The 11826-nt window shown below is 52.6% G+C and overlaps 6 protein-coding genes across 6 annotated transcripts; 3 read left to right on the top strand and 3 right to left on the bottom strand.

The window, feature by feature from the left end:
- Positions 1 to 730: 730 nt before the first annotated feature.
- On the bottom strand, positions 731 to 1105 carry COCMIDRAFT_103719 (uncharacterized protein; the record flags this gene model as incomplete). The annotated part of the gene is made up of 1 exon (XM_007692940.1): positions 731 to 1105. The coding sequence occupies one exon, from the start codon at positions 1103 to 1105 to the stop codon at positions 731 to 733; it is 375 nt and encodes a 124-aa protein (XP_007691130.1).
- A 1298-nt stretch (positions 1106 to 2403) lies between these two features.
- On the top strand, positions 2404 to 3541 carry COCMIDRAFT_28999 (uncharacterized protein; the record flags this gene model as incomplete). Its single annotated transcript, XM_007692931.1, has 2 exons — positions 2404 to 2725; positions 2775 to 3541. 2 exons carry the CDS (start codon positions 2404 to 2406, stop codon positions 3539 to 3541), a joined length of 1089 nt encoding a protein of 362 aa, XP_007691121.1.
- Positions 3542 to 4010: 469 nt separating this feature from the next.
- COCMIDRAFT_103748 (uncharacterized protein) lies at positions 4011 to 5332 on the top strand (the record flags this gene model as incomplete). The annotated part of the gene is made up of 2 exons (XM_007692941.1): positions 4011 to 4310; positions 4469 to 5332. 2 exons carry the CDS (start codon positions 4011 to 4013, stop codon positions 5330 to 5332), a joined length of 1164 nt encoding a protein of 387 aa, XP_007691131.1.
- Positions 5333 to 5667: 335 nt separating this feature from the next.
- COCMIDRAFT_103747 (uncharacterized protein) lies at positions 5668 to 6396 on the bottom strand (the record flags this gene model as incomplete). Its single annotated transcript, XM_007692942.1, has 2 exons — positions 5668 to 5934; positions 6004 to 6396. The coding sequence occupies 2 exons, from the start codon at positions 6394 to 6396 to the stop codon at positions 5668 to 5670; spliced, it is 660 nt and encodes a 219-aa protein (XP_007691132.1).
- Positions 6397 to 7190: 794 nt separating this feature from the next.
- COCMIDRAFT_103696 (uncharacterized protein) lies at positions 7191 to 8231 on the top strand (the record flags this gene model as incomplete). The annotated part of the gene is made up of 1 exon (XM_007692943.1): positions 7191 to 8231. The coding sequence occupies one exon, from the start codon at positions 7191 to 7193 to the stop codon at positions 8229 to 8231; it is 1041 nt and encodes a 346-aa protein (XP_007691133.1).
- Positions 8232 to 8619: 388 nt separating this feature from the next.
- Positions 8620 to 11578, bottom strand: COCMIDRAFT_103758 (uncharacterized protein; the record flags this gene model as incomplete). The annotated part of the gene is made up of 2 exons (XM_007692944.1): positions 8620 to 9051; positions 9113 to 11578. Coding segments are annotated over 2 exons (2898 nt in total), but the record flags the coding sequence as incomplete, so codon positions are not given.
- Positions 11579 to 11826: the final 248 nt, after the last annotated feature.

Consider the following 11826-nt stretch of genomic DNA (forward strand, 5'->3'; position numbering starts at 1 on the left):
GGGATTACAAGTCTTATGTCACGGCATGTACATCACAAGGACCAGGACGAATTAAAGTCGGAAAGATAGGGAGAAAGAAGGAATGAGCGATTGCAAGGCCCCCAGCGCGCGCTATTGTCGCACTTTGAGCCTGGACATGAGGTTAATGCGTGAGAGCTGCTTGGTGGGATCTACAAGCACCTGATTTGCGTATTCCGGAGTGGGATGTTCCGAGTACTTTGTTCCTGCAGCAGGTGCATATGGCCAAGAGAAGTACAGCAGGTTGCGGTGAACGTCCTGATGAGAGGTTGTTGCGTCGGACAGTTCACTTAAGTCCGCGCGTTAAGTCCGAAGCCAGCGATAGGAAGATGTCGGTCAGGTACCAATAGCGCGGATTTACCGCTTCTATGGATGCTATCGTCGCACGGTGCTTGAAACGCCGACTACTAGATCAAGATGGCGCATCTCTGGCGGCATTGCGATACGAGTCTAAAAGCAGGTTAGAGTAAGAAACAAAGAGAGCTGTGAGCAACCAAGGATAATGCAAATTTCTTTGTCAGAACTTGGTTGATATGCAAGTGCCATGATTGAATGTATAAATTTTCTTTAAGCTGATGTTACTACCAGCGGATCCGTAGATCATCTTTTACCCTAACGCCGTCGCTCAAGAATGTAATGCAAAACGTTGACTTTCCGTGGCGCATGCCGCGTCTTGTCCTTGTTCCTAGCCCTTGCTTCTTCGTTGTTGCCCTTAATCCTTGGGCATCATATCCTGCTCGCTGCCATCTCTTGGTACGTAGTTGATGCCGGCGCTCTCGATCAAGCCAATAATGTCGTCGGGGAGGATACCCTCGACCTGGGTCGCGTACACACCCGGCTGGTAACCCTCGAGGCGCTGGTACCTGGCCACCCAGCTCTTGGTGGTGTCTGCGACGGTGATGAGACCCTCAAAGACTTGCGAGGTACAGTCGTTGATCTGCTCCGGGTTGCCGGTGAGCTCGAGAAACTCTTCGCAGTTGGGGCAGCCCTGGGACAGGAACTGCTGCTGGGTGCGGACAATGGAGCAGACCATGCAGGCGCGCATGTTGCGCTGCTGGTTTGGGGGGATGTACGCGCCGCCAGCCATATCTTCGTTGGTATCAGAGTGTCTGTCGTCGGGTGTACGATTTGTGGACGCGCTGCCTGGGCCTCGATGTTGACGTTGACTGCGGCGTGTATTCGGTGAAGATGGCTCTGGTGGATACGGCTGGTTCTGAAGATAGCAGGGATAGTTTGTGCCTGGTCCAGGAGGATGATAGGCAGGGAGAGGAAGGACAGGCTGGCTGATGGTGTTGTAAGGAAACAATGTGCTACTACTGCTAGTACTTTGTTCCACGGTCCCAGAAGCTTGGCGAGGCTGGCGGCGCTCTGGCTCTGGCTCTGGCTCTGGCCCTGGCTCTGTTCTACAGGGGTTTAGTGGCTCGCGTGAGGTTGCGGCATCGGCATCGGCATAGGGATTCTCCTCCTCCAGGTAGTGGCCTGGTCGGTTGTATTGATAGGTATGTCTGTTGTCTCCTGGTGTGCTATTCGACACAGAACCGAGCTCTTGATTGTCCTGGCCAGGCCTGGAATGTGTACCGCCTTTGGTCGTCGTCGACCTGACCATTGCAGTGCCCTTACGCGCCATGACGGCTAGTCGGGGCCGGGACCGCTGGTTGGCCTGTGATGCTGGGGGGGGACAATCTAGTGGCAAGGCGAGGCGAGCGAGCGAGGGCGGGACGGAATTGATTGATGACTTTTGGCGGGCAGTGCGGGCAACGAACCTTCTCGCCTTTTGTGGTGCGTCATTGTTTGTGTCTGTCTCTTTTTTGCCTCTGCTACAATCGCCGTCAAACTGCACCTGTGCCTCCCCGTTGCGCTTGCCCTGCAGTTGCAAGCCTGAGCAATCCACTGCTACGGCCCGTGCCGCCTTCCATCCACACACCATGGGGAGCCCGCCAGCTGAGGCTGTCCAGCTCAAGGACGAGGGCAACAAGGCCTTCAAGAACCAGGAGTGGGACAAGGCCCTCGAATTCTACACAAAGGCCATAGAGGCATACGACGCAGAGCCCTCCTTCTATACCAATCGCGCACAGGTACGCAGCCTGCTTGCCCCCCCACACAAAGCCCAACTGGATGCTAACATGCGCTCTAGACATACATCAAGCTTGAACAGTACGGATATGCTATACAAGATGCAGACAAGGCCATTGAACTCGACCCCAACAATGTCAAGGTACCGCACCCCCCACCCTTGGCTGCTCGTTATGTCGCTCACCACTTTCCCCGCAGGCATACTTTCGTCGCGCCTCGGCCAACACGGCCATCCTCAAGCATCGTGAAGCCCTCCGCGACTGGAAGCTCGTCGTCAAGAAAGCCCCCAACGATGCCAACGCAAAGCTGCGCATGGCCGAGTGCGACAAGATTGTCAAGCGAGACGCCTTCCTCAAGGCCATCGAAGTCGAAGATGCGCCCTCGGCCGCAGAGGGCCTGGACCTCGAACACATGGTTGTCGATCCCTCATACGATGGCGCAAAGCTCGAGGACAAGATGACCCTCGAGTTCATAGAGGACATGATCGAAAGATTCAAGAACGGAAAGAAGCTGGCCAAGAAGTACGTCTACCAGATCATCATCGCCGTCATGGACATTATCAAGAAGGAGCCCACCATGGTCGAGCACGACGTTGAACAAGGGCATGAGATTACAGTCTGTGGTGACACGCATGGTATGTTGCACGAGCCCATTCTTGACCTAATACTTACCAATAATCCTAGGCCAGTTCTTCGATCTCATGGAGATCTTCCGCCTCGCAGGAAAGCCCTCAGAAAAGCATGCATTCCTCTTCAACGGCGACTTCGTTGACCGAGGTTCCTGGTCCACTGAAATCGCACTGCTACTATACGCCTACAAATGGCTATACCCCAACTCCTTCTTCCTCAACCGAGGCAACCACGAAACAGATGACATGAACAGGATGTACGGCTTCGAGGGAGAGTGCAAGGCCAAGTACACCGAGCGCGTATTCAAACTCTTCTCAGAGTCCTTCTCAGCCCTCCCTCTAGCAACTCTTATTGGCAAGAAGTACTTTGTGCTTCACGGCGGTCTCTTCTCAGATGACCAAATTACCCTAGACGACGTGCGAAAGCTCAACCGATTTAAGCAGAGGCAACCAGGCCAGTCTGGCCTTATGATGGAGATGTTGTGGACCGATCCCCAGACAAGTCCAGGCCGAGGACCCAGCAAGCGTGGTGTTGGTCTACAGTTTGGCCCTGATGTCACCAAGCGCTTCTGCGAAAACAACGGTCTCGAGGCCATTATCCGGTCGCACGAGGTACGCATGGGAGGCTACGAGGTTGAGCACGACGGACGTTGCATAACCGTCTTCTCGGCCCCCAACTATTGCGACAGCACCCACAACAAGGGCGCTTTTATCAAGATTGGGCCAGACTACAAGCTCAACTTTACCCAGTTCGATGCGGTTGCGCATCCAAACATCAAGCCCATGGCCTACGCATCACAGGGCATGGCTGGCATGATCTAATGAGATTTGCAACGAATTGGATTCTGTCAATGTTCGTAGCGACGCATATTTTGGTGTTCCTCGGCGCATCAGCATAACGGAATCGCTTGGGCTTTGTTTGATCTTTCGGGACTGGTTGGGATGGAATGCTGATATACGACTGTACTATAGAGACCTCCACGTAGGGTCGATTCCAAGTGTCGAAACTCATGACTGGATGAAGATAACAATACAATTGTACTATTGACCCAGCATCATGAATCGCGCGTGCGTTGCCCCTCACATGCCGCCCCACGTGTTGTCTTCCTAATGTGGTTAAATCTGTTGACAAACAGGGGTTCGCAGCATTCATCCGCCAACTTGCAAACAAAGCGCCCGGCGGATCGAGTACATACACAATCCAGATACATACTGTGTGCTTTTGCGCCGCGGTCATTCTTTACGATTCAAATATCAGCAATGTGAAGCCTATCTTGTCTGTGCAAACACAATGTCGCCGTATCAACATCTCTTCTCCACTAATGCCGTCCTGGGTGTTTGGCGCAACCTCCGTAACACCAAAGACAACAACGATCTCTTGCTCACCTTGCAGTACCACCAAGAAGATCTTCAGAGGCAAAAAGGAAACAAATATACCAAGGGGGGTATTTCAGAAAGTGCACAAGAGGTTTCAGATGGAAAGACAGTGGATGTGGGTGGAAAGAGCATTAGCTTCGTGGTACCATGGCGGGCAATGCAGAACCAAAGACGGGAGCTGAAGGAGAAGGAAAAGGAACTTGCTGAAGCGCTTGTGGCACTTGCTGGAGAAGTCGCCTTCACTGGTATGTACCTAAAGACTTGACATACTCGTCAATGTAGTCGAATCTGTAGAATCAGGCGCATGCTGATATCTTGATAGACCTTGCGCCAACCCTTCAGTCTTCTCTCACTCAGAATCCGTTGGTCCAGATTCGCCACCTCGCAGCCGGCCTGTCACGTCAAATGTCCAAAATCGAATTTCAGATGAATGACAATGCCCCATTCGCCAATGGCAAGAACCTATACACAGGCGGAGAAATAGCACAAAAGTTTCTTCCCCCCGTCCAGGCTCTCTTTGAGCAAAAACCCGTCCCCCAGCGCATTATCTTCGAGCTATTAATGGAATTAAAAGATCTTGTCTATATGGCTATGGCAGGCTGCTCAAAAGAAGTACTAGAACACGAAATCGGCAGCACAGGAACCGCCTCCTTAGAAGAACTCGACGACGCAATCGTCCGAGCCATCACACCTCCACCCCCCTTTCTTGAATCTCACCATCATAAAGACCTAGAACAAGGCCACAAACGCTCCCTCCGCCGCAAAGCCTCAAGCCTCCTCTCCAAACACCCGAAACAAGATCAACAAGCCGTATCCTTCCTGCTTTCCGCCCCCGAAGAACTCATATACACCCTCGAATCCCTCGAAACCACCGCTCTAGCATTCACCCAGCTTCCCCTCCCGCTCCTCGACTTCTGCGCCCACGCCGTCATCACCCTGCGCCGTCTAATCCCCCGCCCACTCCTGTCCGATCTCTCACAGCAAAAGAAGAAGAAAATAAGGCAAAATTGCGCAGAGTATGCGCGGTGCAGCAAGTGGGCTGGGGCACAATGGCGGCAGAACGGTGGGTGTGGTCGGGATTGCAAGAATGAAGATGAGGATCCCGAGGGTTTGCCGAGTTGGCATCGGTGTAGTCGGTGGTTTGATGAGAAGGGGGGTGGGACGTATATGGTTGGTGGGGGGAGGGCAGTAGAGAGGGAGGATGGGTTTGGGGTTGTTAGAATGACGGCGGTGTGATTAGGTAGGATGGAATGTGGAGGGAGATATACCCTTTTTTTGACTTACTGACTGGATGGTTGGTGTTTGATGGGTGGGTGGGATTATGTGTGTATGCTATTTTACAAACTAGTGGTGTGTACGAGTTATGTGGATATCTTTAGTGGTTTGGAATGTGAAATCTTTGTAATATTAAAAGAAAAAGACTGTCCTGTCGTAGAAATACTTGCCGTGCCATATATATCAACCATATACTTTAGGTTTTCAACCAGCACTCCCTTGCTTTACAATAACAGCCACATTAGAATACATCCATAGCACCCTTAAAAATCCTCATGCACCTTCCTAATCCCACCTCACCTCCTCCTCCTCGGATCCTCCCGATAAATATGCGTACCAGGCGGTAGTTTCCTCGCCGTTTCCTCCTCCACCTCCCGCATAACCACATCCTCCCTTCCAGCCACCCCAGACCCCGCTACATCAACCGACACCCGGCGACTCCCACTCTGCACTCCCACCTCCCTCTCCACACCCTGTCGCCCTCCTCCGTCCTCCCGCATAACCACATCCCCCTTCGCCCTCACCGCCAGCGCCGTCGCGTCACCCAGGACATCAGCACGCACCTGTTGCCCACCTTTCTTTGGGATTTCACCCGGCACAGAGGTAGTCACGCCAGTGGATTGCAGCGGGACAGGAAGTCCAGCGTAGCGTTTGGTGAGTTCGTCAAAACTGAGGGAGCGGTTCGCTACGGCTGCTTCTTCGTCGCGGATTAGGTCGCGTATGTCCGAACATAGGTCGCGGATTTCATCTGGTAGATGAGGGTTGAAAGGGGCTTTTCCGGTGGGGGTTTGAGTGATGGGCAGGAAGACTGGGTGAGAGGGGATTTCTGGGCTGGGATTGGTGGGAGCGGCGATGTGGGTGTAAAGTCCTATGCCTTTGATGGAGGGGGGGTTGGCGTCTGAGATGGGGGGTTTTTTGAAGAGGTTGATTATGTCAGAGTTAGTGCGGGCTTTGTGGGCTTCGGCTGCGTTGTTTGGGGTGGTGTCGGTGATGTTGGTGGAATGGGGGCCTGTTGGAGAAGACATGGTTGCGGCCTAGTATATGTTAGTGGTTGTTTCCGTAGTTCGGTTGAAAAAATGAGATGAATTGAGAGATTTCGTTAAGTCTTAAAAATGATTGCTAAAACTTTATGGTAATGTTTCACAATGATCGTAGTCAGCATTGTGTTGTAGTACAAAAAGTTGACTTTCTCGTACAAAGAACAACCAGAAACTTACTAATACACTTCCTGCCAATTTGCCAGCTTTCACAGCCATGGTAATGTACACAGCAGCAATCCCTGATGCATGTCATGCAAGGGCCCGTCGCGTACTAGCGGATGAAGTTGAGATAGAACCCATGCATGACAGCCACGCTAGGCCCAACTCATCATAGTCGACCGACCTCTAATCAACGCGTCATTCCCATGTCAATGTATTCGATCTACCTCCGATCTACTCCACAATGTCTAAGCAACGCGCTGGACGTGCAGAAGTGCTGACATCAAGCAAAAATAGCATTGGCTGCTATGTTCCCCGGAAGGAACCAACGTCATTGTACAAGATTGCTTTTGGCCTGTCCAACCAGGCAGTGATCTCAGAGCCGAATAGCTAAAGAGAGCACATGGGAATATCTTGTGACATATGTAGCAATCATGCAGGCAGCAAGGTTATTTAGGACTAGGATTTCCCTTCATTCTTGCTGTAGTCAAAAAATCTCAGTCCTAACACCACGCATACCCGTAGCTGGATTCTCTTCAACTTCACCCAAAACTACTCCATCTAACAAGCCAAACACCGACCGCTTCGCCGGCCCAGTAGAAACCCCAACAAACAGCACCATGCAAACAATCAAAAACACAATCGCCGAAAACTTCGGCAAAACAATCTCTGGCGCCCACTCCCTCGCACCCGCAGACCAGCAATTCTCCCTCGAGGAAGTCCCCGACCTCAGCGGCAAAGTCGCCGTCGTAACCGGCGGCTCCGAAGGCATAGGCTACGGCTGCACGCACACGCTGCTCTCCAAAAACATCTCCAAACTCTTCATCATCTCCATGAGCAAAGACATCGCCTCAGACGCCATCTCCGCCATCGCCTCAGAACTCGGACAGGACAAAGCCTCCCGCGTAGAATGGCTACAATGCGACCTCTCCGACTGGTCCGCCGTAAGCCGGACCTCCTTTGAAATCACCCAGAAAACCGACCGCCTCGACATCCTCATCAACAACGCCGGCCGCGGCATCATGACCTACCAACTCGCCTCCAACGGCGTCGACCTACACATGGCCATAAACCACATGGGCCACGCAGTCCTAACCTCCCATTTACTTCCTCTCCTAAAATCCACCGCTGCCACGGGCACCAAAGTCCGCATAGCGCAACTCGCTTCCAACGCGCACCAAAACGCTCCCAGCGACGTTTCCTTCTCCTCCCTCGAAGAGCTAAACCAGGATCTGGGCCCCAACGGCCAGTACGGTCGCTCCAAACTCGCCGCCATACTCTACGTCCGCTACCTAGCCCGGCACCTCGCATCCTCGCATCCAAACGTGCTGGTCAACGCCACCCACCCCGGTGTCGTCGAGACACGCCAATCCGTCGAACACATCCACGAGGCGTATCCGCTTGCGGGTTACGGCGTCAGCGTGGGGCTCGCCCCATTTAAAAAGACGCAGTTTGAAGGTGCGGTTAGCACCATGTTTGCGGCGACGAAGACGGAGAAGAGTGGGCAGTATGTTTGTCCGCCTGCGATTCCGGAGCCGGGGAGCGAGATGTCGAGGGATGAGGAGTTGGGGGAGAGGTTGATGAAGTTGACGGAGGAGGTGGTGAGGGAGAAGACGATGGGGGAGAGTAAGGGGAAGGGGTGTCCGTTTAGGTTTTACTAGAGATTGTTCTTTTCTTCTTCTTCTTTTTCTTCTTCTTTTTCTTCTTCTTGAGTTGTGGCTTGTTGTATTACTATCCATGGCGTGGTTTGAAGTGAAACTTCAATTTTTCATCGTCTCCTTTCACCAATGCAAATGTCTCTAATTGTGCCTTGCATGCCAAGGCGTCGGAGCCAAGAATTCTACTTTATTTGAAGAGGGGATGGAAAGTCGTAAACTCATGTGGCCTGTATCTTCTCCAGTCATTCAGAGAGAAAGAGAGAGGAAAAAAAAAGTAGATAGAGCCATTGGTATCGCTGAAGTGCCTGACAAACTTATACATGCGAAAAAATTACCGCTCCATCGAGTTAAATAAAACAAGTGAGCACTGTTGACATGCCGAAAAAAAAAACTACGCAATACCCTCCATACCCATCGGCACCTGAAACCCACTCAACCCCTCACCCGCACTCGTGAGTCGTGCACAAAGACTCAAAAACACCACCGTCTCCGTGGCAGCGAGATAATTCAAAGTATCCAGCAAAATCTTAAGATGCCGAGTGAAGTTCTCTTCGTACTTGGCTAGCATGTCGAACATCTTGTCGACGCGCTGGGGGTCGTACACAAACTGCGTGGTTGCGGGTCTATGCGTGGCATTGAGCAGCGGGGCAGCCGCAGAAGGAGTGGGGGTTTTCGAGGATTTGGAGGGTTGGGATGGTTGGGGAGGAGCGAAAGTGGCGTTGATTTGGGCGACGAGGTCTGGGTCGCCGGTTACGAGGTAGCGGGATAGCGAGTAGGTGAAAGAGGCGAACATGGAGCATGTCTGCATGATCTTGTTGTTGATCTAAGGGTTTTTGTTAGCATGGGAATTGAGATGGTAAAGGGTGGGTCATGTGAACACTTACTCGTAGTAGCTTGCTGTTAGTAAGCATGCATTCTTTCAAACAGGTTGCAAGAAAATCAACATGGTCCTGCATCAGTTCGTCCACTGTTCGCTTTACTTGGGGTCCGCCGCTCTCGTCCTCGGTCATCCTGCCCTTGGCTCTTGCGTCTTGGTTCTTTTCCTCGCTTATCCGCGACATTAATGAGGTCCAGTTTGGCTCAATGACTTCCGATGTACAGTAGTATGTAAGTTGTTGCACAAAGACCAGCATACGTGCACGAAGTGTCCACGCTCGGCGTTTCCACTGTTCAATACGAGGGTTTCTTGAATGGTGTTTCCAGGCGGCATTCTTGCCTTGCTCGCCCCAGCACTTGGCCAGGTCTGTCTCAAGATGCTTTAAACTCAGGAGGTATCGGAAGAGCAGTTGGTAGCGCGTTAGGGTGACTCTGCTGACTACCAGTGACAGTGGGAATGGCATGGCGTAATCAAAGACCAGCGCCTGGTATCCTGTAATGTTGGTATCGTCTGTAATGGGCGCAGAATTTGCCGGTGTATAACTTGAAAGTGTAGCACTAGCAGTTTCCTGATCCAGACCCTGGACGTTGACAATCTTCATGAGCCAATTCGTCAGGCCAGTATTGTTAATCTGAACCTTGATGTCTTCCTTGTATGGGTCTTCGACGGCAACTGAACCAGCATGGCGTGTGGCGAGATCTAAGAGAGACTGCAGCTTGCCGACATTAACGTGCTTAGCTGGCTTCTTGAGCTCAAGCTCACTCATCTCAAGGAAGTAGGTGAAGAAGTCGGATCGGTCGAGGAAGAAGTAGTGCTTCAGTGAACGTAGTCGTGCCGGTAGTTGATGCGTCGTAAGGAGCAGGTTGAGAAGAGACGAGTTTGCGTAGGCGTATGAGGAGTTGACATTGTCCAGAAAGCGAGGGTCGTCAAAGCTAGTAGGCGCATCCTGCACAATCTTGCTAACGTCGACGCCTCCGCACTCGCGGACTACGTTCAGGTACTTGCCTGCCAGTAGTACTTTGTCCTTTACTGCTTCGAGTTGTGGTGGAACAAGGTTATCGCGTATGGTATATCTCTTCTCCCAGTATTCATCCGTGTAATCCTGATCTAACCGCTCGCGCTTGATGCTCCTCTGCTCCTTAATCAAAAATTCGGAATGTGGGTCTTTGATGCCGCCGTGATGTAACCACTCGTTCAGCATGGCCATGTATGGTCTGCTAGCCTCCCGTAGCAGAGTAGTCAACAGTGTTCGCGCTGCTGGATCTCCCGACATTGAAGCAAGGCGTTTTGTGACCAGGCCCAGTACACTTCCACCTTTGCAGAGTTTCTTGGTAGTATTGCCACCTTCTCGTAACGATTCAAGAATGTTCTCAAAATCATTGCTATCGTCGTCTGCCGAGTCTTCATCCTTCTCATCCTCTAGTATACCGTTTGCTTTCAGCAATTCGATGCCTGTAGTGTAGAGCTGGAACAACATGTGACTTGTTTGTTTTGTATGCAAATTTAACACGTGGAGGGTGAAAGATTCGTTGGTCAAGAGCTGGTGTTCGAGCTGGGCTACGAGCGTAAGATAGTCCTTCAGCAACCGGCGTACAGCCGCACACAAGGCATGGTTGACAGCACCGTACTCTTCCCTACTCAGAACCTCGACACAGGCTTCGACAGCAATGTAGTGGGTGGCAGTCTTCAACATGGACTTGGTCAGGTCGCGCAAACTCGGGTCAAGGCCAGGCATCAGACGAAACTGGGGGCCGACCAGACGCTCCTTCTCTTCATGTGGGTTGTATGCATCGCTGAAACGAATGTACTGTCCCTCAAAGCCCATAAAGACAAACAGCAAATCCTCAAGAATTGCCCTCTCCTGGGCCTCGACCGACAGTTGCGCGAGCGGTGTAGGCTGCAACGACACGGGGGCGGTGGACGCGAGGGGGGGCATGGAAATGCGTGTGGCCAGCGGGGCCGTTGTGTGCGGTACCAGCGATGCCTGTGGCTCCCATGGCGTCTGGGGCTCTTCGGGCTGAGACTTTTGCGAGGCGGCACTCCGAGACGGTCTCTCGACATCACGCGCCGGTTTCTCTGCACGGCTTCGAGTACTCTGATGGCTCTCGCTCGAGGACTTCAGCGGCGTCTTGATGCGCCTGACCTCGGTCTCTCGCTCTCGCACCTCGCGCTTTTCGGTACGGCGCTCGCCCGTGGTGGCGCCAGTTGGGCGCATGGTGGTCGAATGCTTCTTCGCATGCGATGCTGTGCTGGTGGTGCGGCGGTCGTGTTCTTCTCCAAGGGCGACGCGGGGTCGCGAGGCCGATGAGTGATTGGCATTCACGGAGCGACGTTCAGCCGTAGACAGGGATTTCATTGTCGGAACGGTGCGCGAGGACATGGCGACGGGGAGAGCACTCCATAGAGGCTGAGCGCTGTTGTGTTGCTCGTTGCTGCGCTGGGCCCATGTTTGGGCTGCAGTAGCCGTGTTGATCTTGGTCCCGCTTTCCCACGCGTCACTGCACGCTACTCGCTAAGCGAACCATGACGCAGACCGGCCTGGCTCCCGTTGCATCGCGCCATACATCCTTAGATCCGTCGGGCTGGACGTGGCTATATATAAGTATGTATGTATATATTGTCTGGTTATGGACACTGCGTCCTCGCACTACATGCCACGCCTAAAGGAACATACGACAAAAGAACTTGGAACTGTACATCTATCCCTTCTCTCCTCCTAGC

This window comes from Bipolaris oryzae (genome assembly GCF_000523455.1).
Source record: "Bipolaris oryzae ATCC 44560 unplaced genomic scaffold scaffold_146, whole genome shotgun sequence".
In the NCBI taxonomy this organism is placed as follows: domain Eukaryota; kingdom Fungi; phylum Ascomycota; class Dothideomycetes; order Pleosporales; family Pleosporaceae; genus Bipolaris; species Bipolaris oryzae.